Source organism: Pangasianodon hypophthalmus, chromosome 9, assembly GCF_027358585.1.
Source record: "Pangasianodon hypophthalmus isolate fPanHyp1 chromosome 9, fPanHyp1.pri, whole genome shotgun sequence".
NCBI lineage: Eukaryota > Metazoa > Chordata > Actinopteri > Siluriformes > Pangasiidae > Pangasianodon > Pangasianodon hypophthalmus.
The window spans coordinates 4,001,382-4,027,541 of NC_069718.1; the positions used below are offsets into that span (position 1 = coordinate 4,001,382).

The 26,160-nt window shown below is 39.3% G+C and overlaps 1 protein-coding gene and 1 long non-coding RNA gene across 5 annotated transcripts in view; one reads left to right on the forward strand and one right to left on the reverse strand.

Moving 5' to 3' along the window:
* LOC128318836 (uncharacterized) overlaps window positions 1–12,077 on the forward strand; it is a 14,327-nt gene extending 2,250 nt beyond the window's left edge. Inside the window, exons 1-4 of the long non-coding RNA XR_008302288.1 lie at window positions 1–1,359; window positions 2,190–2,911; window positions 3,049–3,130; window positions 11,150–12,077. The exon at window positions 1–1,359 is cut by the window's left edge and continues 2,250 nt beyond it. This is a non-coding gene — a long non-coding RNA (uncharacterized LOC128318836). The remainder of the gene's footprint in view (window positions 1,360–2,189; window positions 2,912–3,048; window positions 3,131–11,149) is intronic.
* Window positions 3,607–26,160, reverse strand: LOC113523818 (uncharacterized). 4 transcript variants are annotated; one of them, XM_026909880.3, is made up of 3 exons: window positions 26,017–26,160; window positions 24,282–24,411; window positions 3,607–10,137 (listed from the first exon to the last, which is right to left on the reverse strand). In XM_026909880.3, exon 3 carries the CDS (start codon window positions 10,094–10,096, stop codon window positions 5,942–5,944), a length of 4,155 nt encoding a protein of 1,384 aa, XP_026765681.3. In that variant the 5' UTR covers window positions 10,097–10,137; window positions 24,282–24,411; window positions 26,017–26,160; the 3' UTR covers window positions 3,607–5,941. The 4 variants fall into 4 exon arrangements, with proteins under 4 accessions (XP_026765681.3, XP_053092863.1, XP_026765684.3 ...); XM_053236888.1 differs by having other exon boundaries at window positions 26,021–26,151; XM_026909883.3 differs by lacking the exon at window positions 24,282–24,411 and having other exon boundaries at window positions 26,021–26,151.

Sequence of the window (26,160 nt, forward strand, 5' to 3'; positions counted from 1 at the left end):
GACCTTGCAAAATCTTGGTGGAATATCATCAAACATTCACTTTTCTTACCTGTAACAGTGGAATGAACCAGATATTTATTGTTGTAGGAAACCCCAGTTAACCTAAAATTATTAAAAAGAAAACTGAAACTAGCTAGCTAGTTAGCTAACCACTGTTAGAGGTCCTGAATAAAAATTTGAAATTTTATAAATAATAAATTATTCAAGGTCACAAGCTAATTTAAATTGATAATGTATGGAGCACTTTTTCTGGTTCTAGCCAACATGCTATAGATGCATGTGTTATAGATGCACTGCATGATGCCATTGCTCGCATACTGTCACTATGTTTAAAATCTAAACACAGCAGTAATAATATAAAAGTTATGTCCAAGGCTTAAATTCACTGTGAGCAAAAGCATGGTCTCTTCTTCAACCTGGCTGCTGGGATCATTTTTTTTAAAAATGATCATTTTATATGTAGTTATCTTCATAAAGATTGCTCTGCTGAGTTTATGGATAATTACTTATGAGTCAAAAAAATAGTTACAGCAAATTTGAAAGAGCAACTGAAGGAGCGCTCATTCATAATTTCTGTAACTTCTTTTTGAGAGTTAATACAATACAAACTTGAGTAAAAAGGAGCAATGTGAAGACTAAACAGCTCAAATTTCCTCACCATAACAGTCTAACATTGTATAACACTGAAGAGATATGGGGCTCTCCATGGCCTTGAAAAGACAAGCTTGCTATGATTACAGCCTCATGAGGGAGTTTAACTTGTGCACACAGAGAAAAGGCTCCATTTATCTTGCATGCCCCTGCAACAGCTGGAACAGCAGAGAGAGATAGCAGGCTGGGTTCAATTCAGTTCAATTCAATTCAATTTTATTTGTATAGCGCTTTTAACAATGAACATTGTCTCAAAGCAGCTTTACAGAACATAAGAAACAAAAAGCATGCAAACAGAAACAAAAACATGCAAACAGTCCTAGATGTTAGACAGAATTATTATTATCCCTAGTGAGCAAGTCTGAGGCGACTGAGATGACCGTGGTGAGGAAAAACTCCCTTAGATGATATGAGGAAGAAACCTTGAGAGGAACCAGACTCCAAAGGGAACACATCCTCATTTGGGATATTGGCATATAAATGACCTTATAGCTCAGAAATGTGATCTAGTGCAACATGTTGTTCTTTTCCAACCTCGTCTTTCCTGGTCTGCTTGGCCCCATGGTACAAATGTATCCCAGCGACTAGGACAAACCTCCAGTTGTTCCACTTTGGAGCCCCAAAATTGAAGGTTTGGCAGCACAGACTAGTCACATGACCAGTCATGTCCTCATCTGCTATGTGGGGTGGAAAAGAACTTTACGAACTGTAAGTAAATAATATTACAGTTCATTTCCTATTCCATATCCTTTATCACCAGTCTGTTCAGTTTTATGCCATAGCACTGCTGAAATGTATCTTCGAGAGAGAGAGAGAGTAAAGAGAGGCTGGTGAGGGAACGACTGTTTAGAGCCGCTATGACTGTAAGTGAGAACAGGAAGTAGCTTGTTTCTCAACTTTCAATGCCGTCATTAAGACAGTTGTGACACTTTTATATTTATCACCTACACAGGATGTGACATAATGTTTATCACATCCATCACTGATTTCACAATAACATCTGAAGTTTTTTTTTTTTTCTGGATTCAGAATGGTCAGGACTAACTTCCTGGGATACTGATTAGGATGTGTCTATTCCATATCCACATCATGTTTATGGAGCTACACAGGATGTCTCCACTACAAACAGGGTTTAACTGATTAATTAATATTAATTAATTACATTCGATTTCTTTTAAGTGACAGCCACTTTGGGGAAATTGTTGTTTGGTGTTTGTGTGTTAATCCATTTCAGATAAGGCCATTTATTTATATAGCACATTTCATACACAAGGCAATACAAGCTGCTTTACAAATAATAATAATAATAATAATAATAATAATAATAATAATAAGGGGAAAAAAGGATTATAGTGCAATAGTGTCCCTGGATCCATTTTAGAGATTCCTCTACACGTAGCTATTAATTAATCTCTGTGGTAAATTCTTAGGTTTATTTCAGCAGAAAGAAACCACACAAAACCTATCCATTAACCTTTGATATACACAGATCATTTTATTATGGTTGATCATTTTAACCCTGACCTTTGCCCTTTTAGCTAAATATCATCATCCATGGAAGACACAGGATATCACCTCCTCCTCACTACAAACAGGGGAGCAAGTAAAGAAGCAAATCTCTGTGTGTTTTTGTTTGGTTCTTCCGCAGGGGTGTAGTGGACGCTCGGGGCCATGAGAGAAGCCTCCTGCACGTTCACAGGAAAGTTTGCCGCACATCTTTTTTAGATCTAGTTAGATCTTAGCCTCTAACTGACCATCACAAATCTCTGAGGGGAAAAAAAAAACATGATTATTTTGAACTGACTGAACGGCAAACCGACCAATCACAGTTAAGCTTCAGGAGACTGAATCAGAACAAATGCATGACAAGAAGTTATCATTTTAAGGGAGTGAATTTGCTAAATTAGCTTGCAGACTGGACTTGACAAGATGATATGAACATGTAGAATTTGATTATTTTCAGGTATAAATTGATTTTACCTCGGGATGGCTTATATCACGCCTCAATACACTGATTGCTACAAGCTTAACTGCACTGTAAGGCAGCTCCTTTATTAGCTAGAGTTAATAAATGACAATATTGAACCTATGAATGTACTTATGTATTCTCATTACTTTTTTGTCAGCAGATCCCAGCCATGGACTTCAGGAAGAAGCAAAGGATGATTACGTATTTCTTATAAACAGCCTACTAAGCAGAACTGTCCACGCCGTCAACTGGTCAAAGTGTAAAACTGTAGAATAGGTGAAATATATTCAAGTTGAGTAGTGATGGACAAACATAAATTAAGATTGTATAAAGAAATTTCATTCGATGTGCTGTTACAGACTAGTATTGTTATATCACACAAACATAGCTTCGCTTGATAAGTAATGATGTTCTTGTGTATTTTGCAGGCCCTTTGGGATTTGGGATTCTCCCTGCTTGTGGATGTCACGGCTGTTGTGATCTTTTTTTGTGCTTTCTTGCACTCATTTAGTAAGTACAACTTACAAATATCAGTGAATATTATAAACATGCATTACTGCTGTATATGATCTTTTAAGGTTTATTAATCAAGTGAGATTTTCACTTCCATGTTCTGCGGTAGTTAGAAGGTCAATGGGGTCTATTTTTTCAGAAATCCTATTCAATACTGTAAGGTACCATGGAAACGAGTTTCAAAAATATTGAATATTATGACATTTTCCCATGAAATGATGTGAGATCATTCTCCACTCTGCCCAGAGTACTGACTTCCTTTGATAGGAAGAAGATTCTGGCTCATGAAAAATAGTTACAGATGAATGCAATGAATTTGTTATTGACTTTTCCAAAAAAGCCCTTTGTTTTAAGTCTAACTAACATAGACCCCACCCCCCCTACAAACACACACACATACACACACACACACACACACACACAGTCCAAAAAAAAAACTACAGCTAAAATATTTGAGTCTTTATTTAATTCCAGATCTCACTATGTACAGTGAATTATGTTTATTTAAGTCAAAATAGAAAGTGCAGTAACGTGAATCATGTGAAAAAATGTATTTGAAAGTAAAAAACATAAAATCTAGCTGTCTACTGTTAAGTTTGAATAAAAATATTCATCCTTTCACTAAGTACTGTACTGGATTGTGTCTCATTCCTGCACTGTAAAGAATTTCTGTAAAATCCCTAGCTTGAAACCAGTTTAATACCTTAAATGTTTTACAGTTTCATACTGTAGCTCATGTGGAATTCTGGGAAAATATTTACAGAAGTAAACAGATTATACTGTCTTAAAATACCTTACTGACTACCTACTTAACTACTGAGTTTATTGTGATAATGTAGTAAGCATACACTATCATTAACTTTACTGTAAAACTAGGCACTAAAAATATGTACCTGAAGCAACAAATGAACCTCGTCTGGCTAATTTCTTATTTTTCATTTCTTTTATTATTTTGTCATCCTAGATTTTGATTAAAATTGCATAGCTTCAATATTTTAGTGAAGCAGAGTAATTGCAAATTTAAACCTGAGGTGAGGCTTGGCTAGATAGTTAATGTTAGCATGATGTTTTAAATAGATAACCCACTTTCTTCTTGATTTATTTATTTATTTGAATAATACTAAGTTTTCTCTAACCCACTAATTCTCTCGCTGCTGCTTGTTCAATTTAAAAATTATATTAATCATTTTCACATTGTGTAATCTTTTATTTAATCAGTTTTTATTGTGTAATTTTATCTGTTTTTAATTGTGGTATTTTCCATTTTTAGCAGTTTTTTATTGTGGAATCTCATATTTGACATGTTTTTCATTGTGTAATCTTTCATTTTAGAAGTTTTATGGTTTATTTCATTTTAAGTTTCTCAATCTGTAATCTTTTAACATTTTATTACTGTGTAATCTGTCATTTTAGCAAGTTCACATTACTTGATATTTTATTTTATTTAGTCTTCAGCATCAATGCATTCTCAGTCTAACAAATTACCAAATGCCTGCCCTCCTGGTTTATATATCACTTCATACATCATGTTACTAACACATTTCTGCTGTGTATTGTTGTCACTTTCAGACCTGCTTTGCACACTTCCTGCAATACCTCTTTGGCTTTAAAGGCTGTGGTTTCCTGTCAGCGATTTGCTACCACAAACTGTTGCTTAGGTATTTTTGATGATCATACAACAGGTTCTAAACATAGAACGGTCCCAAAACAGTTTCCATCCATCTCACTGCCGGCATTTAGAATTGATCCAACACTAGGGTCTAAAACTTTCTTAAGGCCATCAACACCATACAGCTCACAACACAATGCTTTGAGTTTTAGAAACAAGATTATTTTCTGGTTTACAAACAATGGGCCTCATTTATCAAGCTGGATATGAACAGATTTATATGTAAATCTTCAGTACAAGCATTTACATAAGAAATATGATATTCATGAAAATCCTGTAAATTTGGAAAAACCTTTGTATCCTACTCATGCTCCTGAGTGTGTGTAAATTTACACATACGAAGACTAACTAATGTAAACCACGACTTGATCAACTTCAGATCATATAATTTGCATGCATTACTGCACTTTATATATCTGGAATATACTGTGGAGCTTAAATTGCTTTATATTACGTTTACAGCATTTAGCAGACACCCTTATCCAGAGCAACTTACAGAAGTGCTTTGGAGTCTCTGTCAAAAACACATCCACAAGCTAGTTCAATAGTTCAGGGACAAAGAGTACCATCAAGAAAATTTAGTGAAAACCAGTTGTTTCATGTTATTGGCATTAATTAAAGAATATAAAAAAAAAATAAAAATGAGTCAACACTAACCCATAAATTAAGATAAATAATACAAATCATTCAATCACGGCAAAAGAAATGGCGGCCTATAAACGGAGGATGGGCCGGTCTCTCTAGGCAGAGCCGTAAGCCGTAAACAAGCACTCGCAACAATCACTCGCTTTTTATTATGAATATTACATATTATTAAATGTTTTGTAAGGATAGTAGTGAGTCAAAATAATTTCCAATCATTTACAGGTGATTGGCATTCATCAACATACACATGCAAGTATGAAGAAAATCCAGCGATAATTTTTAGTTCGGTTTAGTTTACAGAAAAATTTACACACAACTTTACTAAAAGATTGATAAATGAGGTCCAATGATTCCACTTAACATTCAGTTTATCCATCCACCCAAATGATCAGCAGCAGTGGTGTGCTTAAACTATTTGCCCTCTTGTGCATCATCATTTTGATAATCTTCTTCAGCTTCTTTGTGCTTTAGGCCCATTTAATTGATTGCTTCCATCAGATAGCCATGATTCTGTCTTCCAGAGCTATTTTCAATGCTTGTATTTTTGACTTTAACTGATCCTCCATGTGCTTCTGGCTTTTATTATTTGAAGAGCAGCTCTTTTCTGGATGTATGAAAGTGGTACTCCACTGGCTGTAGACCTTTTGCCTAGCTGAAGGCTCATCTGTGTAGCTCTTTCCAGTATTTGAACTGGGAGAAATTGTGAGGTAAAGAGGAGTTGAGGGTGACTTTTCTTCATCATGGCAGCTTGAGTTGCTACTATTGGACCCATACAATTCTAATCTCACTTTCTTTGTTTCTTTGCTTTGTCCATCATGTCCTTTTTCCTTGATGATTGGTCTCTTTTGCTTATTGGGTACTGCAATCTTGCATTTAGGTGTCCCACTGACATTTGGTGTTTGGGAAGGAGTACCTAGTCTAGTTTTGGGGGAACACTGACCAAGACATGTCTTCTTGATAGGAAAGTTACCAATTTCTTTGCTTTCATCTCTGGACTGGCCACCATCCCTAGACATAGACCTGTGGTCACTTGGATGTTGTTTATGAGTGCTGGTATGTTTAATTATAATATCAGGGCTTAATAAGATGTCCCCTGCATCAGTTTTGGGGGATTTTACATTTCTACAAGACGAATTCTTTAATGGAGAAACCATTCCTGTTAATATTTTGGTCCCTGATGGAGAGTTTGCATCTCCCTCTTTCAGGTGTTCTGTCTTTGTCCCAGCTGAAGATGTAATTTTTTGGAGATCCTTTGCAACCAGCTTGGTGATACTGCTGTTCATGGTGCCTGCTATTCCATGGTGGGGTTCTTGAGCAGATGGTGAACTAGAGATTTGTGTCTGATCACCTGGATTAAGATCTCTCATTACATCAGATCCATCAGATTTTGGGGTGGATATGACAGACTTGATTACGCTGCTACTCTCTAGGCATACAGGTGCACTTGGGTATTCGATTGGTTTTCCAGACTGCGGACTATGACTCTGGTAGTCCGTATTAAGTTCCCCCTCCTTCAGGGTGAGCAGAGTCTCATCTTGGTCAATATCAAATAATGGTGTCTCATTCCAGCAACTGGGGCAGAAGAAGTCACTGCCACAGTCTAAGCCAGTCACATGAGGGCAAGTGAATTTGAAGTCATCGAGTGGCTTCACTTTGACTGAGTCTGATTGGTTTTTGACACAAATTGTGACTAAATCCTTCCTTTCCTCCTGGCGTATCCGATGAGGATGTCTCTTCTGGTTGCATTCAGGAAACTCACTGAAGATTTTTCTAGCATCCTCAGATGAGAGAAGTATGATTTCAAAGTCCTTGGTGGATTCTGCATCATCAGAAGTATCTGTCTTCTCAAATACATCACTACTATTTGTTACGCATTTATCAGAACTGCTTGTAATTGTTGGCTCAGTGAATGCTCCCATATCTACTTCATCATGTAGTTGCTGATTGAATCGCATCTCTGATTTTCTTTGCATACTAGAGAGTTTACTGGGAGTTCTACTTACATAACCTTTCTCAAGGATCATCATGTCTGTCTTGCAATCAGTTGTTGCAAATATTGCCGCAGAATGGTCAGGATCTGAGTTACAGATGTCTTCAGGAATTATGTCTTTACGAGCATGCACACCCAGATCTTCAGCATGATCTGTACCAATCTGGGCTAGACTATCTACAACATTCACAACACTTTCAGATACTGACTGTGAAACCTTCTTGCAAGATGTGAGGTTATAGTCTGAAATGGGTTCTGCAAGAATATTTTCCACATCAGCTGGTTGTCCATCCACATTCAACCAGGAGGATCTAAAGTCCTCAGATGGTAAGGTGGTTTCATTTATCAGGATTTGGGAAGAATTTTCCAGGATTAACTGGTTAGGTCCGAGGTGCTGAAGAACCACAGCATGCATTTCTTTTATGCAAAATTCAGATGAAGTTTTGAAAACCTCTTTTAATGCTACCAGTTTGACCAAGTTTTGCTTGTCCCCATCATAATATAGATCTACAATGCACTTCACAACATCTGTTATTGTCGAGTTGTCTCTCTCTGCTGGTTTGACCTCTAAAGATTTCACCAAATCCTTCAGGTCCTTCAAACTATAATCAACCACAGGAACTGTGGACAAATCAAATGTAGTGTCTTCTGAAGATGATTCAACTTCCTGGTCATCATTTTGTTCTATTGAACTTTCTGATGTCGACTCAGTAATGTGGACAGCATCTTGACATTTGTTAGAGATTTGGGTTGTAGATACTGGGCCATTTTCATACTGAGAAATATTACAGCTTTGAAAGCCAGATGTTGGATCATTTTCAGACATAGGCATTCCAGAGATGTCCGCTGAGGTGTCAGTTGCTGATTCCAGTCTTGGTGAAGAACTTGGTGAAGAAGGTACATGAGGCAGATCCTCAATGAGCTTAAAGGTCACATTTGGTACATTTGTCTCCTTCTCAATGTTCTCATACTCCTCAAAAAGATTCTTGACAGTATTGGTTTTCAAGGGGAGGCTGTCATGAGTGCTTGTGGTCACATCATTCTGCTGTCCATGACTGGAGACATGCTGAGAAATGGGTGGAACCACAGCTATTGCCTTGTTGACTTGTTGAACCATTCTGAGCTGTGATATTACCAACTTTAGGGAATCAGTTGGGTCTCTGCAGAACTGCACCTCTTCATTTCTCTTTTTCCAATTAGTCGTCTCATTCTGACTTGACTTTTGTGGTTCTGCCAGATGACTACCAGTTCCAATTTCATTCCCCCTTGAAATACCTGTACCTTTAGCAGGTTCCTGGTATGCCTTGCTTTGCCTTGCCTTGACTTGAGTGTCATTTTCCCCAGTGGTAATGCAACCAGCTGTATTTTCATGTGTAGATTGCTGGGATCCACTTTTGCTCTTAGCAAACTGGGACCCAAAACTGTTACTGGAGGAAGTCAGACCAGTTAACTGGCTGTTGTCCTCTTGTAATAATAGTCGTAATAGAAGGCTATGAGAGTAGGTAGTAGATCCTGAGCCTGAAGTGGGAGATGATGTTTGACTGGTGGAAGTGCGAAAAGAGGTTATGTCCTGGGAGTTCGTAGTCAGACCACTCATTGTGTTGTTTGATTGTAGGGCTTGTAGCTGTGTACTGCTTTGAATAGCAGAAAATGTTGCAGAGTTTGTCTTGCTGTGATGGCCAGAAATAGCTGTGGTCTGGGAATGGATTTTGTCTTGAGTTAAGATGGGTGAGACTTGGTTTAGCCTTCGGTTAGACTGGTTTTGAATGGCAGAATTCAACCTGTCTCTGTATGGCAAGGGTGGAGATTTGCTTGAACTATGTTTTAACTCGATGTAACCAACATATTTTCTGCATGGCAAAGGTTGGTGTGATGCATTTTGAACTTGGCCTTGACTCATCTGACTGCTGGAAGTTCTAAACTGTGAAGGCAGCAATGAATACACTGGTATATGAGGTGCAGCAGGAAAGTGTGGAACAAAGCTAGGTGTCTCATTGTCTTGTCCTGCTACACTCAGTTGTCCTTGATTCATGTTAATTTTCTGTGCTGCATGACTAATCTGAGCAGTTAAATCTGCCTGCTGTGACTGAGCTGCAGGTTGGTGTGTAGTCTGTACTCCATGGTGTTGTCTGTTTGAAGGGTGTTGCCAAGGTGGAATTGAACCATACATACAATAACTATTTTCAAATACACCATTTGCATTGCTAGAAACAGTACAATTGTAATTTTGCATGGAGTGTAGATCCTTATAATTCCTCTGAATAGTGGTATTTAAGACCTGTGGATCATGGTTGAGGTTTACATAAAGGGTTCCTACTTGTCCAGCTTGCAAAGATGCATGGTGTACAATATTTTGTGGAAGATGTCTGCCAGAAGCTGGAGATATGTAAGGCAACTGACTCTGGGATCCGCTGCTCCACATCTGTGGAGTCTGGCTTGACTGCAAATTAGCTGAACTCAATATAGGCTGGGAGAAAGTATGGGGATTGCTTAATCTGACAGATTGTTGATCATAGCTTTTTTGCTGTAGACCGTGATATCCCATCTGTGGAGTTGGGCCAAACTGCATGCTAGAGAGAGTCTGGTGTGGACTAGGCAGACTGTTCTGTCTGACCGGTGGAGTCCATGTGCTCATTTGCATACTGACAGATGATCTCATTCTCTTCTGCTCCTTTGATCATGAGGCAGACACTGCCTATTCTGAAAGAAAAAGAAATAATTACATTGAGTAAATAGAACATATTCACAAAATACATAATAGTAATGAATACTTATGCATTATATACCAAGCAAATAATCCAAGCACTTTACTTCCTGAATTAGGCATTTTATTTTATTTATTTTTATGAAAGAGAGTATACCTTCATGAATCCCTGTTTTTTATGCCTGTCATTAATGATTATACCACTAACCATTACCTTCAGTAATAAAAGTAACACCTCAATTGACAAACCTCATGGGCCATATTGTCAGTATAAACTGATGCCTGATGAAAGAAATGTTTACCTTTTCCTGAAATTTCCTTCTTTGGCCATCTTTCTAGCCTGCTGAATACTTTCTTTTACTGGTTATTAAAAACTGATCACTGCCGAAGTTGGAACTAACTTAATTCCTATATCATCACAGGTTGTACTCATATCACAGGTTGTACAAGTCTCACACAGCTGACAGTTACCACCATCAACCACATACTGTTGACATTTACCACCATCAGCCCTGCAGACAATAGTTTCCTCTGCCAACTCCAATGCCACCACCAGCCCCACAGAGGCCATAGTTATTCTATGGTTATTTTTATTTGCTTAGAGAAAGATCTAAGCAAATAAAATTGAATTGAGTTGTTGCTGCCAGACACAGAGTCAACAGTTATCACTCCCAACCCCAAAGGGTTGACAGTTGCCACCATTAACCCCAGTGTCAGCCCCAGAGATTTGATAGTTCAGAAAGTTCAGGAAAAACTAAGTCATATCAGAGGCAAACCACTTATGAGTGCAATATTTATTACTCAGAGATGAGTTCACTAGTGCAAATCATCTGACAGTCAATAAAGAATTTTTGGCTGAACAGACTAGTGGAATATGCATCTATTAGGTGATTCTCACCTTTGGCCTTTCCTGTTTTATGCTGTCACAAACTGTTCTAACAGCAGGAATGTCTATGCTCAAGGGAAGCCATATAGCCCACACTGTTGCTTTGTACTTTTGTCTTACAGATTTCAACATCATGCGAGGAAGAGGAGAGAAACTAGACCCCAGCCAAGGCTGGCCTCTAGCTCTGGTACAGCCAACTATCATGGAGTTTCAGCTGTGTATTCCATACATGGAAGAAGAATTTGGAAAGAGGCTATGATGTTGCATAACACTTATAATGACTATAAGAGAAGAATCTGTCCTGTGGCTCCTTGGAGTGCATGTTCTGGAGCTGCAGACCCTGGCTGACTGTGATAATAAAGAACTTGAACTCAAGTGTTGGTCCATGTTCTCTGTGTTGGCATGTTCATCACAAAAGGTGAAACCCAAAAGGGTTGGCAATGATCAGCCGTTGATTTTGACAGGTATAGTTCTAAAAGTAAAAAAAAAGCATTAACAGCAAAAATGGCTTGAAAATAAAGTAAATATTTAAACTAGTCAAGTGAAGTCTCTTAGCTCAGGTATAGATGCCTTTTTAAGTTGCCTTAATCGAAACACAGACTGATGCATTTCCGTGCTTACACATTGCACTATGGTTTCCTGTTGGTTCACCAAAAAGAACAAATAAGTATTTAGGTCAGTTGAATCCATTTGCATTGTCTCATTTATTTACTGAAATGGACGTAAATCCGTCGAATCTCTAACTAGATTTAAATGGGTATTTTCTGAATTGGGAAAAATGTTTTGATCTATGACATTTGGTGACCCCATGACCAGAGCTGAGGGAACATAGGTCTCTGGGTTATTACTGTATTTGTCTTGAACAATTCACAGAAGTGTGTCATAAAATTTGACTAAATCAAATAACAAAGTGCAAGAGAATATAAGCCTTAAACTACAAACACGTTAGATTGTTCATACAAAATGATGTATGACTGCTTCTTAAGTTATTACGACTGTCATGATGCTACCACCACCATGCTTCAGTCACTGTGGGGATGGTGTTCTCAGTGTGATGTACGCTCACAGTCCACTTTATTAGCAATAGCTGGACACCTGCACATTCATGCAATTATCCAGTCAGCCAATCATAGGGCAGAAATGCACTGCATAAAATCATGCAGATACAAGTCAAGAGCGTCAGTTTATGTTCACATCATACAAGAGAATGAGGAAACAAGCGACTCAGTGACTTTGACTGTGGCATGGATGTTGTTGCCAGATGAGCTGGTTTGAGTATTTCAGAAACTGCTGATCCTCCTGGAATTTTTACACACAGTCTCTAGAATGGTGCAAAAAATAAAAATACACCCATGAGCAACATTTCTCTAGGCAGAAATACCTTGTTGATGAGAGAGGTTAGAGGAGAATGGTCAGGTTGGTAAAGCTGACAGCAAGACTATGGTAACACAAATAACCAATTTACAACTGTGGTGAGCAGAAAAGCATCTCAGAATGCACAACATGCCAAACCTTGAGGCAGATGGGCTACAACAGCAGAAGAGCACATCAGGTTCCACTCCTGTCAGATAAGAACTGGAATCTGACACTATAGTAGGTACAGGGTAACCCAAACTGGACAGTTAAAACCTGCAAAAAATTATACACAGTGTTTTCTTAGACCTAATAAATATTCTTAATTTCCAACCATTTTCTGTACCACTTATCCTACACAGGGTTGCAGGGAGCCTGTCCCAGGAGACTCACGGCACAAGGCAGGGGACACCCTGGACAGGGTGCCAACCCATCGCAGGGCACAATCATGCACACACTATGGCCAATTTAGAGATGCCAATCAGCCTACAACACATGTTGGCGCACACAGGGTGGAGGAGGGAATTGAACCCCCAACCCCAGAGGTGCAAGGCTAACCTCTAAGCCACTGTGCCCTCCTAGTGTGCCCTCCTAGTGTCTACGCATGGTGCCCTGCAGTATATTCACACTTCATGCCCAGTGTTCCCAGGATAGGCTCTGTATCCACCATGACCCTAATGAGGATAAATCGATAGATGAATGAACCTTTTTTTCTTTTATTATATATGTTTTGGTGCTTAACATTTCAAATAGCCCTGCAACCTTTGCAACTTTGCCTTAGTCTCCAACATTTCATCAGCCCACAACGTTCCACTGGCCTGTAACATTTCATTAATATCCAACGTTCTCCTGGCCTGCAATGGCTCATTGGCCTGTAATATTCCATTGGCCTGCAACGTTTCATTGGAATGCTATGTTCCTTTAGCCTGAAACATTCCTTTGGCATGCAACATTCCTTTGGCTTGAAACGTTCCAGAGACCAGCAATGTTCATATCACACTCTCCAGTGTCACTCAAATGAGGATGGGTTCCCTTTTGAGTCTGGTTCCTCTCAAGGTTTCTTCCTCATATCATCTAAGGGAGTTTTTCCTTGCCACAGTCGCCTCAGTCGCCTCAGGCTTGCTGACTCGGGATAATTTTGTCTAACATCTAGGACTGTTTGCATGTTTTTGTTTCTGTTTGCATGCTTTTTGTTTCTTATGTTCTGTAAAGCTGCTTTGAGACAATGTTCATTGTTAAAAGCTCTATACAAACAAAATTGAATTGAATTGAATTGAATTTGAACTGCAACATTGCTTTGTCCTGCAAAATTCCATTAACCTGCAATAATTCTTCGGCCTACAACATTTCAGTGACCTGCAATGTTCCTCTGGCCTACAACATTCTTTTGACTTGCAACAGTCCTTTGGCCTGTGTCAGAACTCAGAGTCCCTCTCCGAGCGGACACATTTATGGGTGGTTCATAGTTTCAGCCAATTACTTTTACCTTATTCACTGTAGTCACTCGAAAACAATCTCAAAAAGAAAAGTCTCCAGTCTTTGGATGAGAAGAAGCAAACTTCTTTATTGCAGTAGCAATACAATACGTTTCAATGAGCTCAAAGAAGGTGAATTCCCTCAGCGGCGACACAGCAATCTCATGCATGAGAGTTGAGCGCTGAGTCCTCCAAATTCCCCTGCATATATACCCAGACGCCTGCTGGCGCCTCCCCCTTTTGGTCCGCCTATGTCAGCAATTTCCCATTATCTTCAGTTTAAACCATTTTGACTCCTCCTATCCTAATTTACATACACTCCACCATTTCCCGTTATCTTCTGACTTTTCCTGGAATCTCCTCCTACTGACCTTTTGTTGTCGTCTGTCTTCTTAGAATTTCCCCTAAATTTCCAGTTACCCGGTCACTTCTATTTTCTGAGACTCCACATTTAGACTCCACATCCTGTTTTTCTTTTCTGAGACTCCACATTTAGACTCCACATCCTGTTTTTCTTTTCTGAGACTCCACATTTAGACTCCACATCCTGTTTTTCTCAGTTACCCTTATTTCCGGCCTGGCCTAGTTTAAAATTAAAACTGCACTTATATAAAAGCGCTCGCTTCCTCTATTCGCTTTATTTTGTACTCATTCTTTTTATACTGAATTGACAACGCGTAGATTTACTTTCTTCTACATGAAAGTTTTGCTTTATTCTCATTTTGTTGTTTTATGGCTGTGGATATTTTATGATTAAAATGCGTCTTTGCAACTACAGCTGCTCATGCTCATACTGCTTGTTTATATTTCCTGCTTATACTTCCTAGATTATGCGTGGTCTGTATCGCCGCTTATGCTTGATTAACTTGTACCAAGAGATAATGCTTCTAGCGTATCTTGCCCTAAAGCTAGCTTTAATGCTCATTTATACTCCCTTGGTTTTAATTTTAATTTTATTCTCTGTTCTACTTTAGCTCAGTTTCACAGACACACCGGAAGCACCTTCTTCGTCATCATCACCACCAACTGTCTGCTCTTGCAGCTGAGCTCGCCCACTTCCTGCCTCCGTGCATCGTGTACCAGACTCCTATTTCTGATAAGAGCACACAAACCGCGCCTGACGCTCATGCTGTGGCTCGGGTGCAAACTTTTGAAACAGGCACTGAAACTGTGACTTCGATCACTCAACTTGATGATGATGACACTGCCTATTCTGGTGTTCTCCAGACGCCTGAGTCTACACCAGGGGTGGCGAACCCGCGGCTCGCAATCCGCTTAGGGCTCTTTCACTGCTCTTGTGCGGCTCTTCAATCCACATGTTCTGTGTTTACAATCGCAATTTATTTTTAAAATGTCAAAACTTAATTTTGCAATAAAGGGGTATGTATTTAAATGCATTTGCCGAATCTAATTTGGATTTTTAATATGTACTATTATTATTATTATTTTTATTATTATTTTTACACAACCTCTCGTGCGATTTAACCTACGTTAGCCAACTGACTAACACGACTGACATGAAGTTCATTAGTATCAATCGTCATGGCAGAGTCGGGGAAGCGTACAACTAAGCGGAAATACGAAGATGAGCACAGAACATTTTTATCTGAATGGGAGGATTTATATTTTTTTGTTGAAAGAAATGAAAAGCCATTCTGCTTGATATGCCAGACTTCGTTGTCGCATTTTAAGGCTTCAAATCTTGAGCGCCATTTCACCTCACTCCATCCTACCGTAGCCCGGGAATTTCCCAAAGGCAGTGAACTTCGCAAGCACAAGGTAAAGACACTGAAATGTCAGTCAGAAAAGCAAACTCAGCTTTTCCGAAAATTTACCAAGCATTCAGAGACGGTCACATTAGCGTCATATCAGCTAGCATGGAACATTACTCGTGCAAAAAAGCCATACCTTGAAGGGGAATTTGTTAAAAAGTGCCTCAGTGATGCTGTTGCTATTCTTTGTCCCGAAAATGAAAATTTGAAACGTTCAGTAAAGGACCTTCAACTGTCACGGCACACTGTTGAACAGAGAATATTGGACATTGACAATTCAGTAGAAACACATTTATTATCAGATCTTCAGAAGTGCCGGTATTTCAGCATTGCGTTGAGTCTTGCGATGTTTAAGACAAGCCACAATTGGCAATATTTGTACGGTTTGTGTCAGAAGACTGCACAATTAAGGAAGAGCTGCTTGACATTGTGCCGCTGAAAGACAGAACTCGTGGCATCGATCTGAAAGAGACACTGATGACTGTTGTTGAGAAAGCAAATCTGCAGTTATCAAAACTAACAGCAATAGTCACGGACAGAGCTCCAGCCATGTTGGGATCTGAGAAAGGTCTTGTTGTAAGCTCATGATCGTTTTCCAGAATTTTGGACGTTTCACTGTATTATCCATCAAGAGCACTTGGTGTCTAAAAAGCTGAACTTCGACGACACATCATGAAACCTGTGCTGGAAATTGTCAGTTTTATACGCACACATGCTCTCAATCAGACAGTTCAAAAATCTCATTGATGAACTTGATGAAGATCTTCCATCTGATCTGCTTCTTCACTGTGTTGTGTGATGGCTTTCAAGAGGTAATGTGCTTTCTTGTTTCTTTGAGCTTTTGAATCTGGTGAAGCCGTTGCTTGCAGAGAAACATAAGGACTATCCTGAGCTACATGATCCCCAGTGGATTTCAGATTTGGCTTTTTTGGTCGACATGCTGCATTATCTGAATGGACTGACTGTGGATCTGCAAGGGAAGTTAAAGATGCTGCCTGACCTGGTGCAGAGTGTTTTCACATTTGTCAACAAACTCAAGCTGTTCAAGACACATCTACAAAAGAGAGACTTCACACATTTTCCGTCCTTGTTGAAGGCAAGTGGACAAGCAGCAGAGGTTGTAAAAGGGAGTACTGCACGGTATGCAACACTGCTTGAAAATCTTGAGCAAAATTTTGAGGACAGATTCTCCAACCTACGGCAAAAAAGACCACATATTACATTTCTGATCAACCCATTCACTTCTGAATCAGTCTGTTTAAAAGCCCCTTTAGTGGAAGATGAAGCAGCATCTCAGCTTGAAATGATCAAACTTTCTGAGGATGACAGACTTAAAAGTGTTCTGAGGGAAGGACCCATGGAGTTTTGGAAGATTGTGCCGGTTGAGAGATATCCCAATGTCAAACGGGCTGCACTCAAACTATTGTCAATGTCTGGGTCAACTTACATCTGTGAATCACTTTTTTCGACACTAAAACAAGTGAAATCAAATCGCTCTGTTTATATCTAGCTGTCATCCACACACATCTTCCTTTATGCAACATTTTACAACATTTGCCCCCCCCCCCCCTTTTTTTCCTTTTCTTTTTTTTTCTTTTCTTTTTTTTTTTTGGTAGCAGCCTATCTTCCGACCCAGATACTTTGCATATCGTAGAGGATCTGTTGGGGCCCTGGGAGAGGTTACTAGCACATCACCAGGCACCTTTACAACGTTTGCCAAAAAGACACTTGACACCAAACATTTACCAGTAAAATCACAAAAAAATCGACATCCATTGGCCAGCAATATTCTTTTGGCCTGAAGCATTCCTTTACCTGCAACATTCCACTGGCCTCCAACATTACTTTTTTCCTGCTATGTTCCTTTAGGTTGCAGCTTTCCATTGGCCTACAGCATTCCATGGACTTGCTATGATTCTTTGGCCAGCAACATTCCTTTGGCTTGTAGTATTCATTTGGCATTCAACATTCCATTAACCTGCAATATTCCACAACACTGCTTTGGCCTGTAACATTCCATTGGCATGCAACATTCATTTGACCTGCAAGATTCCTCTGGCCTGCAACATTCCATTGGCCTACAATATTCCATTGACCTGCAACATTCCAGTGACCTGCAATGTTCCTTTGAACTTCAAAATTCCTTTGTCCTGCAATGTTACACTGACCTGCAACTTTCCTTTGGCCAGCAACATTCCACTGGCCTTCACAATTCCTTTGGCATGCAACACTGCATTAGCCTGCAACACTGCATTAGCCTGCAACATTCCTCTGGCCTGCACAATTCCATTAGCCTGCAACATTCCACTGGCTTGCAATGCTCCTTTGACCTGCAATGTTCTATTTGCCTCCAACAATTCATTAGCCAACGAAGTTACTTTAGCATCTTGCATCTAGTAACTTGCAAAGTTTGATTAACCTCCAACATTCTATTAGCCTACAACTGCAATGTTTCCTTGTACTGCAACCTTCCTTTGGCCTGTAACATTCCACTGGCCAGCAACATTCCTCAGACCTGCAACATTCCTTTAGTCTGCAACTTTCCATTGACAATCCAGGGGCAGTGATAGCACAGTGGTTAAGATGTTGGACTACTCATCAGACAGTCATAAATTCAAATCCCAGCAAGCCAAGATGCCATTGCTGGGCCCTTGAGCAAGGCCCTTTACCCTCAACTGCTCAGTTGTAAAAATGAGATAAATGTAAGCTACTCTGGACAAGGGCATCTGCCAAATGCAGTAAATGTAAATGGCCTACAATATTCCGTAGTGTTGCTTTGGTCTGCAACATTCCACTGGCCTGCAACTGCAAGTTCCTTTGGCATCTTGCATCTAGGAACTTGTAAAGTTCCTTTAGCATCGCACATCTAGGAACTTGCAAAGTTCCAGTAACCTCCAACATTAGCCTACAACTTTCCTTTAGACTTCAATATACTGTCAGGCTCCCATTGTTTCATTAGCTTCAACATTTCACTAGTCTGCAACAGTCCTTTAGCCTGGAACATTCAGAATGTCTGTAACAGTCCATTGGCCTGCAATATTCAATTTGCCTTTAACATTCCAATGGTTGCAACATACCTTTAGGCTGCAGCATTCCTCTGGCCTGCAAAATTCCTCTTGCCGGCAATTATTCAATTTGCCTGCAACATTCAATTTGGCCTGCAATGTTCCTCTGGCCTGAAATTTTTCTTGGACCTTCAACATTCCTTTAGCCTGCAACAATCCATTAGTCTGCAACATTCCTTTAGTCTGCAACATTTCTTTAGCCTGCAACAATCCTTTAGTCTGCAACATTTCTTTAGCCTGCAAAATTCACTTGGCCTCCAACATTCCACTGACCTTCAACATTCCTTTGGCCTGAAATGTTTCACTAAATTCCTGTATTCCATTGCAATGTTCTTTTAGTCTTCAACATTTTATCATCTAGAAGTTTGTTTAACTTCCAAAGTGTCATCAGCCTCCATCCGTTTGATTAGCTTCCAACATTTCACTAAAATGTCACTGTTCTTTTCATTAGCTTGCAACATCTGATTAGCCTGCAATCCTCCATTAGTTTTCTACAAACCATTAAGCAAAGTTTTGTTGTCCTGCAATGTTTCATTAGCTTGTAATGATCCCTTAACTTACAACATTTTACCTATTGTAAGTACTACTAAAACAACACAATAGCAGTTAAGCAAATCGCACCCAAGTACTACAATGGGAGTGATGTGACTCTGCAAAAGTTTTGCATTGCTATGCACTTCAAATCTATGATGCTATTCAAATCATTTCCAATCTCATACAGCGCTTTCTCTGAAACATGAAATTCCATGTTCTAAAGCACATTAAGAAAGAACAAGAAGGTTTTGGTACCACGCAAAGCAACATGTACAGAAACAAAGAGCAACATGTAACTAAATCCTAAATGGCAATTCGTATAAGATTATGTTGGTTGGATGATCCTGCAAAAACTTTGCATTTGAAGAACAAGAACTCTATTGATTTGTTGGGCACATTTACTGTGATATTTCAGAGAAATTACACCTTCGTATACACAGATGTAATTGAAGGATTCCTCCACTTCACATGCCTTTTGACTTAACATGATTGGTCTATCCAGCATGTATGGTTACATAAAGATTATAAAACATAAATTGGTTTGCTGTTACCCTGAAAAGTTGCTGATAGGCTACACAGGGTTCCTGCTACTAGAGCAATCAAGTAGCTCAAGATCAAGATTAAAGTAAATTACACTAAAAAAAAAAGGGGCACTAACCACTTCCCTGTATCTCAAGCGAGGATAATATTTCCTGTTTGTGTCAGATAGTGTTACTGATAAATCTTTGAGAAGAGTCCATTCACTCTTTACAACTCCTTTGACCTTTGTAATCAGTTAACTGCTCTTTCTGTGCCCCGGCCTCATTTTACCATATAAGGCACTCTTTGGAAGCTATTTTGTGTCTGAGGGAGTTCACATGGAGTCCGCTGGAACTCTGATCCATGCTTGTCTTTCTTTCTTCTCATGGCTCACAATTCATGTCCCAAACATCAAAGTCAGTCTGCTGTATAAAAGACATGGACCCATGCCGCTGTTAATTGTTTCATGTAACTCCAATGTATACGACATGATGTGAACTGACTGTAAAATCACTTCACACTGTAATATTAGAGTTACTGTTCTCTACTTTTTTCATGAGTGCTTACTGTATGTCCACCATAGCAGACTGAGCATCATGTCAGGTTTATATATTGGTGTTTTAGATGTGTACTTTTTAGACTGCAGATGATGATCTGATTTTGTTCTGATTCTGGTGGGTCGCACCTGCTATTGCTTTGCACTTCAGATTAAACTGTAAACTTCATTTGCAGTGTTCTTCATTACTGAAAAGTTCTCATTTTTGAGAACATTCTTTTCCCTTTTACACATTCAGGTGCTGTCCTCCGTGATGCTAACTTCAGGTGAATCCTGATTGGTTCTCGTTCTCTTTCAGTCCTGCTCTTCCTTGTGGCCACGGACATCTCATGTAAGAAGAATACTTTGTAATACTTGAATTAGCATAGTTTCAGTGCACTAACAAAATGTAGTCAGGTTTGATCTGTGATGTTTATTTATGCAGCTATCAAATAATAGAAGTTTATATGTGCCAGTTTAGCATTGTGCAAACTGCATGTCTAGTAGAATAAGCCTGTATTTAAAATAAATAAATAAATAAACAAAAAGGTTGCTGTAACAGGATACAGGGAACATCAGATGTAAAGTTCAGGGGACAAAGAAAGGCCATATTCATTAATTTTAACATTGCTATTAACATGCCAGCACATCCTTATTAAATTCTCTGACAGTTACTCATGTGCACAACAACATGAACCCATGAGATAGTAAATCAAGGTGGTGAAACTGCTTAATACTGCTCCTCACTCAACCCTACATCAACAAGAAAAATGTGATTACGTTCATGTTCAGAATCATGTGTAGCTCAGAACCGCTTCTGTTTAAGACCCACTCCAGCCCCGCATATGTAATTCACTTACGTCTGTTGTTAGTTCTGAGGTCTGAATAGCAATTTCGGTATTAAATGCTCATTTAGCATGCTTAACTCTACTCTGAATATGACCCAAAAGTAATAACTGCATGAGTAGGTGAGAAAAGTCAGAATTCCTTTTGAAACATGCAAAACACTATTCTCCACTTCTGCCTTTCTGCTGCGATTGCAGCTATTTTGGTTCATAAGTGAGAGTGAATTCTCATATTTTACACAGGAAACCACACCCTCAAACTCTTTTCCCACTTCTCCATTCTCCTGAAAGGGAGATGGTTATGTTCTCATCAGAAAGAGAGAGCAAAGTGCAGGTGTGTAACTTAGTGAACTGGTAATGGTTGTGTCATATACAGCGGCAAGATGGCAAATCTGTGCATGACACCCACTGATATCTGGTCCTTATTAAAAAAAAGTCTTTATCATGATACTTGAAGACATTTTCATTAATAAATGATGTGCAACACCATAGGTCGGTTTGTTAACAAAGTACTGCCTATTAACTCTGGTTAATTCCTAAAGGAATAATGATGAAGATGATGAAGGAAAAATGAAAGTGCTATAAAAGTGACAACGCTACCAAAACTGTATAAAAAGTGTATTATGATGTCATTTGTCTATTACGTGCCGTCCATTCTACCTGCCCCGTGAGTTTACATCGGTCATCACCACTGTTGTGTACATCCCTCCTCAGCCAGACACAAGCATGTTTCTGTCTAAGCTCCATGATGTGCTCAGTATCTACCTAAACAAACATCCAGATGCTGCCCTCATCATGGCTGGGTCTTTAATAAAGCCAACCTCAGGCAGGTCATGCCAAACTTTTATCAACACGTCTCCTGTCCAACTAGAGGGGCAAACACACTGGACCGCTGCTATTCTCAGTTCAGGAACAGCTGACTAGTGCTACAGACAGAAGCAACTCTGTTAGAGGTGAGAGCACAATCACCGTCTCCTAGGACAAGGTTTGGAGGGCTCTGAAGCGTGTGAACATCAGGAAAGCAGCTGGCTCTGATGGCATTTCTGGCCGTGTACTGGGATCCTGATTTGCTGGTTTGTTCACTTCCATCTTCAACGAGTCCCTAGTTAAGTGTGTGGTTCCCACTTACTTTAAATAATCTGTTGTTATTCCTGTGCCAAAGAACAGTAAGCCCTTTTACCTAAATGACTATCGTCCTGTAGTCCTCACATCACTTGTCATGTAGATTTTTGAGAGGCTTATCAAAAACTCCATCTGCTCCTCCATCCCAGACACCATCGACCCATTCCAGTTCGCTTACTGCCCCAATAGGTCTACTTAGGATGCGATATCTCACATCCTACACTCATCATCACCAACAACAACGAGGCTGCCTGCCTTGATGAGGTGGAGAAACTGGAAGCTTGGTGCCAGGATAACTGTTTCTCTCTGAACGTCGGCATAACCAAGGAGCAAGTTGTGGACTTCAGGAAGAAGTAGCAGCAGAACTACACCCCACTTGAGATCAGCGGCACCGCCGTGGAGAGTGTGAGAAGCTTCAGTTACCGTGCCTTGGAGTACACATCTCTGAGGACCTGACCAGGACTCATCACATTCAAGAGCAGGTGAAAAAAGCCAGACAACAGTTGTACCATCTAAGACTGGTGAGGAAATTCAGGGTCTCCCCAGCGATCTGAAAACGTTCTATACTGGGGCTATAGAAAGTGTACTGACTCATCTCATCTCAGCGTGGTACGGAAACTGCTCAACTCAGGACCACAAAGCCCTGCAGAGAGTGCTCTGCTCTGCTCTGCTCTCCCCACTCTGCATGAGATCTGCACCAGGCATTGCAGTACAAGAGCTGCTAAAATTATCAAGGACTCCACCCACCCCGGTAACTGTCTGTTCAGCCTGCTGCAATCAGGCAAGCACTTCCGTAGTCTGATGGCTAAAACTGAGAGGCTCAGGAGGAGTTTCTTCCCTCAGGCCATCAGACTGCTCAATATGGACATGTCCACCATACAGACCCCTCAGGACTCCATAAAGACTCTCCAGTCACTGTGCACTCCACTGAAACTCTGCACGCTGCACTTGGCATTTTGTATTGTTACTACATATAACATAATGCATATTTTGTACATCCATTTTTTGCACATTCCTGTAGATATATTTCTTAATTCTATTATCTTATTTCTTATTTCTTATTCATTTCTGATTTTTAATTTAGTATTTAAATGCAGAGTCTATAGAGGAGTAGGCCAGGCTTTCATTTCACTGCGAGTTATATATTGTATATAACTGTGTATGTGATAAATAAAATCTTGAAAAATAAAAATTTGTAACAATATTCAGATTATCATTATGGACAGCCCAATAAATCTAATACAGATGCACAAGGGCTGCAGCAAATGGACCAAGATTGAATATCAAGTGTACAATACATAAAAATTAAACTGGCGAATCCATGATGGGTCAGAGTTAACGTTCAAGCAGCACTTAATCACACTAATTACATCACAATTGTGATGCTTATTTAAAATGAAATTAGATAAAGAAACTTGTTTGAGAAGCACTCACTCTTTTCTATTGTCTTACCATCAAAACCAAAAGTTTAAAACGCAGAACAAAAGCTATAGATGTCAGTTATAAAAGGACAAGGTGAAGTTATATTTCAAGTTATACAAGGAAAGGTGAGTTACTGAGTTGCTAGCACAGGTACAGCTATAGACATGTTATGGTCATGTGACCTACTAATGATTAAGCGCAACTTGCACGGCCATGTCCTCTACAACACACACTTACTGTACAGTAAAGGTCAAAACAATCAATATTGTTGTATTTAAATGAGGTGTGTGTACTACACATGTAATGTTAAGTGTGATGAATATGTGTACACCTCTGTGATTTACACAGAGATCACTAATACCATGTGAATTGATCATAATTATTACACACATTCTCCAGAAACATATATATATATATGTCCAGAAAACTAATACCATCTGAATAGTTCTATAGTGAACGTCTCTACCCATAGATTCTTCTCCACAGGTCTTAGTTCCCCTTGTGTTCCCATCCTAGTAATGAGCTTTTGTCCCAGACTCAGAAGTTCATGTGCTCTATTTCCAGCACAGATCAACACACTTTCACTTCATAATCATATGAACAATATCTTACTGTTGATTTGGTTCTTTGGATGGCGTATCCTACCAACAAGGCCTCTCAACTCTCAGTAAGAGCTTCCCAGTCTCCTTTTATCTGTTGTGTTGGGATTGTTGAGATCACAGTGATCGTCGTGTTCACCTGTCTGAGTTAGCCAAGGAATTAATTATGGAATTTCACCCGAAAACATGAATAAGTCAGAAGCACACTGTTCAGAGTAGGACTGCAATGATAAGTCCACATTATCAATTATGTTGATTTTGAAACAATTATTGACGTGGATTTTTATAGTCGACGTGTCAGTTACTTTACCAACAACAGAAACCTGTCATAATGTAAAAGCACACAGATGTCTATTTCTGGGCAGAATGTGATACAGTGTTAAACAAATCAAAACTATTTTATATTTGAAATTCCTAACAGTATTCATACTGTTATGAATACTGTTAATACATATATATTATGAAGGGCCAAACAGGAAATAATTATATGAAATCTGAGTATATAGTTATAAATCCTGAATATATAAATGCAAATCTGAACATATATTGTCTACAACTCAATATAAATATATCTTTATGATCAGGCATGTCAAGAGACAGATGTTCTTATTGAATTTTTGTATGAAAAAGGTCTATACATCCTGTATACATTTATCAATGCAAATACTGAACTATTATATAATTATTTAAAGTGATAGTGAAGTGACTTGTGGCCAAGTAGGGTGACCCATACTCGGAATCTGTGCTCTACATTTAACCCATCCAAGTCCACACACACACACACACACACGGAGCAGTGGGCAGCCTTTTTTGAGCAGTTGGGGGTTCGGTGCCTTGCTCAAGGGTCTCACCTCAGTTGTGGTATTGAGGGTGGGAGAGAGAGAGCGCTGGTCATTCACTCCCCCACCTACAATCCCTGCCGGACCTGAGACTCGAACCCACAACCTTCAGGTTGTAAGTGCGACACTCTAACCATTAGGCCACGACTGTCCCCACATCACTTATCTAAACCAAAGGGAGTGTGTTCCTCTACTTTACAAAAGGCTGGCCGTAGTGCGACAGGGTCCTCCCTGCCCGTTAACAGTGTTAATGCTGTGGAGCTTTTCTGCAGAATTCAGCACCACTGAGGGGGAAAGTGTCAACAATCTGTCGACGAATAATGATTTTACTGAGACAAAAACTGATTACACCAAGCATGTTTATTGGTTTAGTCAAATATGGATTAGTCAAATTAAGAGTTTCTCTATGAATATGCCTGATAAAATGTATGAATATATGATCGGGGTTTATAACTATATATTCATGATTTACATTTATATATTCAGAGTTATAACTTTATATACAGACTTGCATTTGCATAATCAGATTTATTAATATATTCAGATTTATAAATATATATTCCGATTTACATTTATATATTCACCATTTACCTTTATATTATTCAGATTTCATATAATTATTTCCTGTTTGGCCCTTCATAATTTTATATATATAGAGCAAAAAGCACTATACTACATTGTAAAATAATAATAATAATATGTAGATAGTGAAGTTTGTAGACAATCTTTGATGTTGGCTTGAGAAAGTATAAAACAGTTTTAAAAAAAAAAACTTTTAAAAGTTTGATTCAGAAACGAGTGATCAACCTGCACAGCTGTATTCCCACATCCACATCCGCGCATGCGCACAGTGCGGTGCGGGACGCGGGGCTCGCGCAGTTTAAATAAATAAATAGAAGTGAAACTTACTTACAAACTCCGCTTTATCGTGCAGTGCAGGGAACGTTTTAATCCAGCTCGTATCCTACACACACACACACACACACACACACACACACACACACACACACACAGAGACACACACACACACACACACACACATCCCCGTTTTAT

Coding starts and splice junctions, on each gene's coding strand:
- LOC113523818 (XM_026909880.3), bottom strand. CDS start 10,096: ATGAGATCATCTGTCAGTATGCAAATGAGCACATGGACTCCACCGGTC.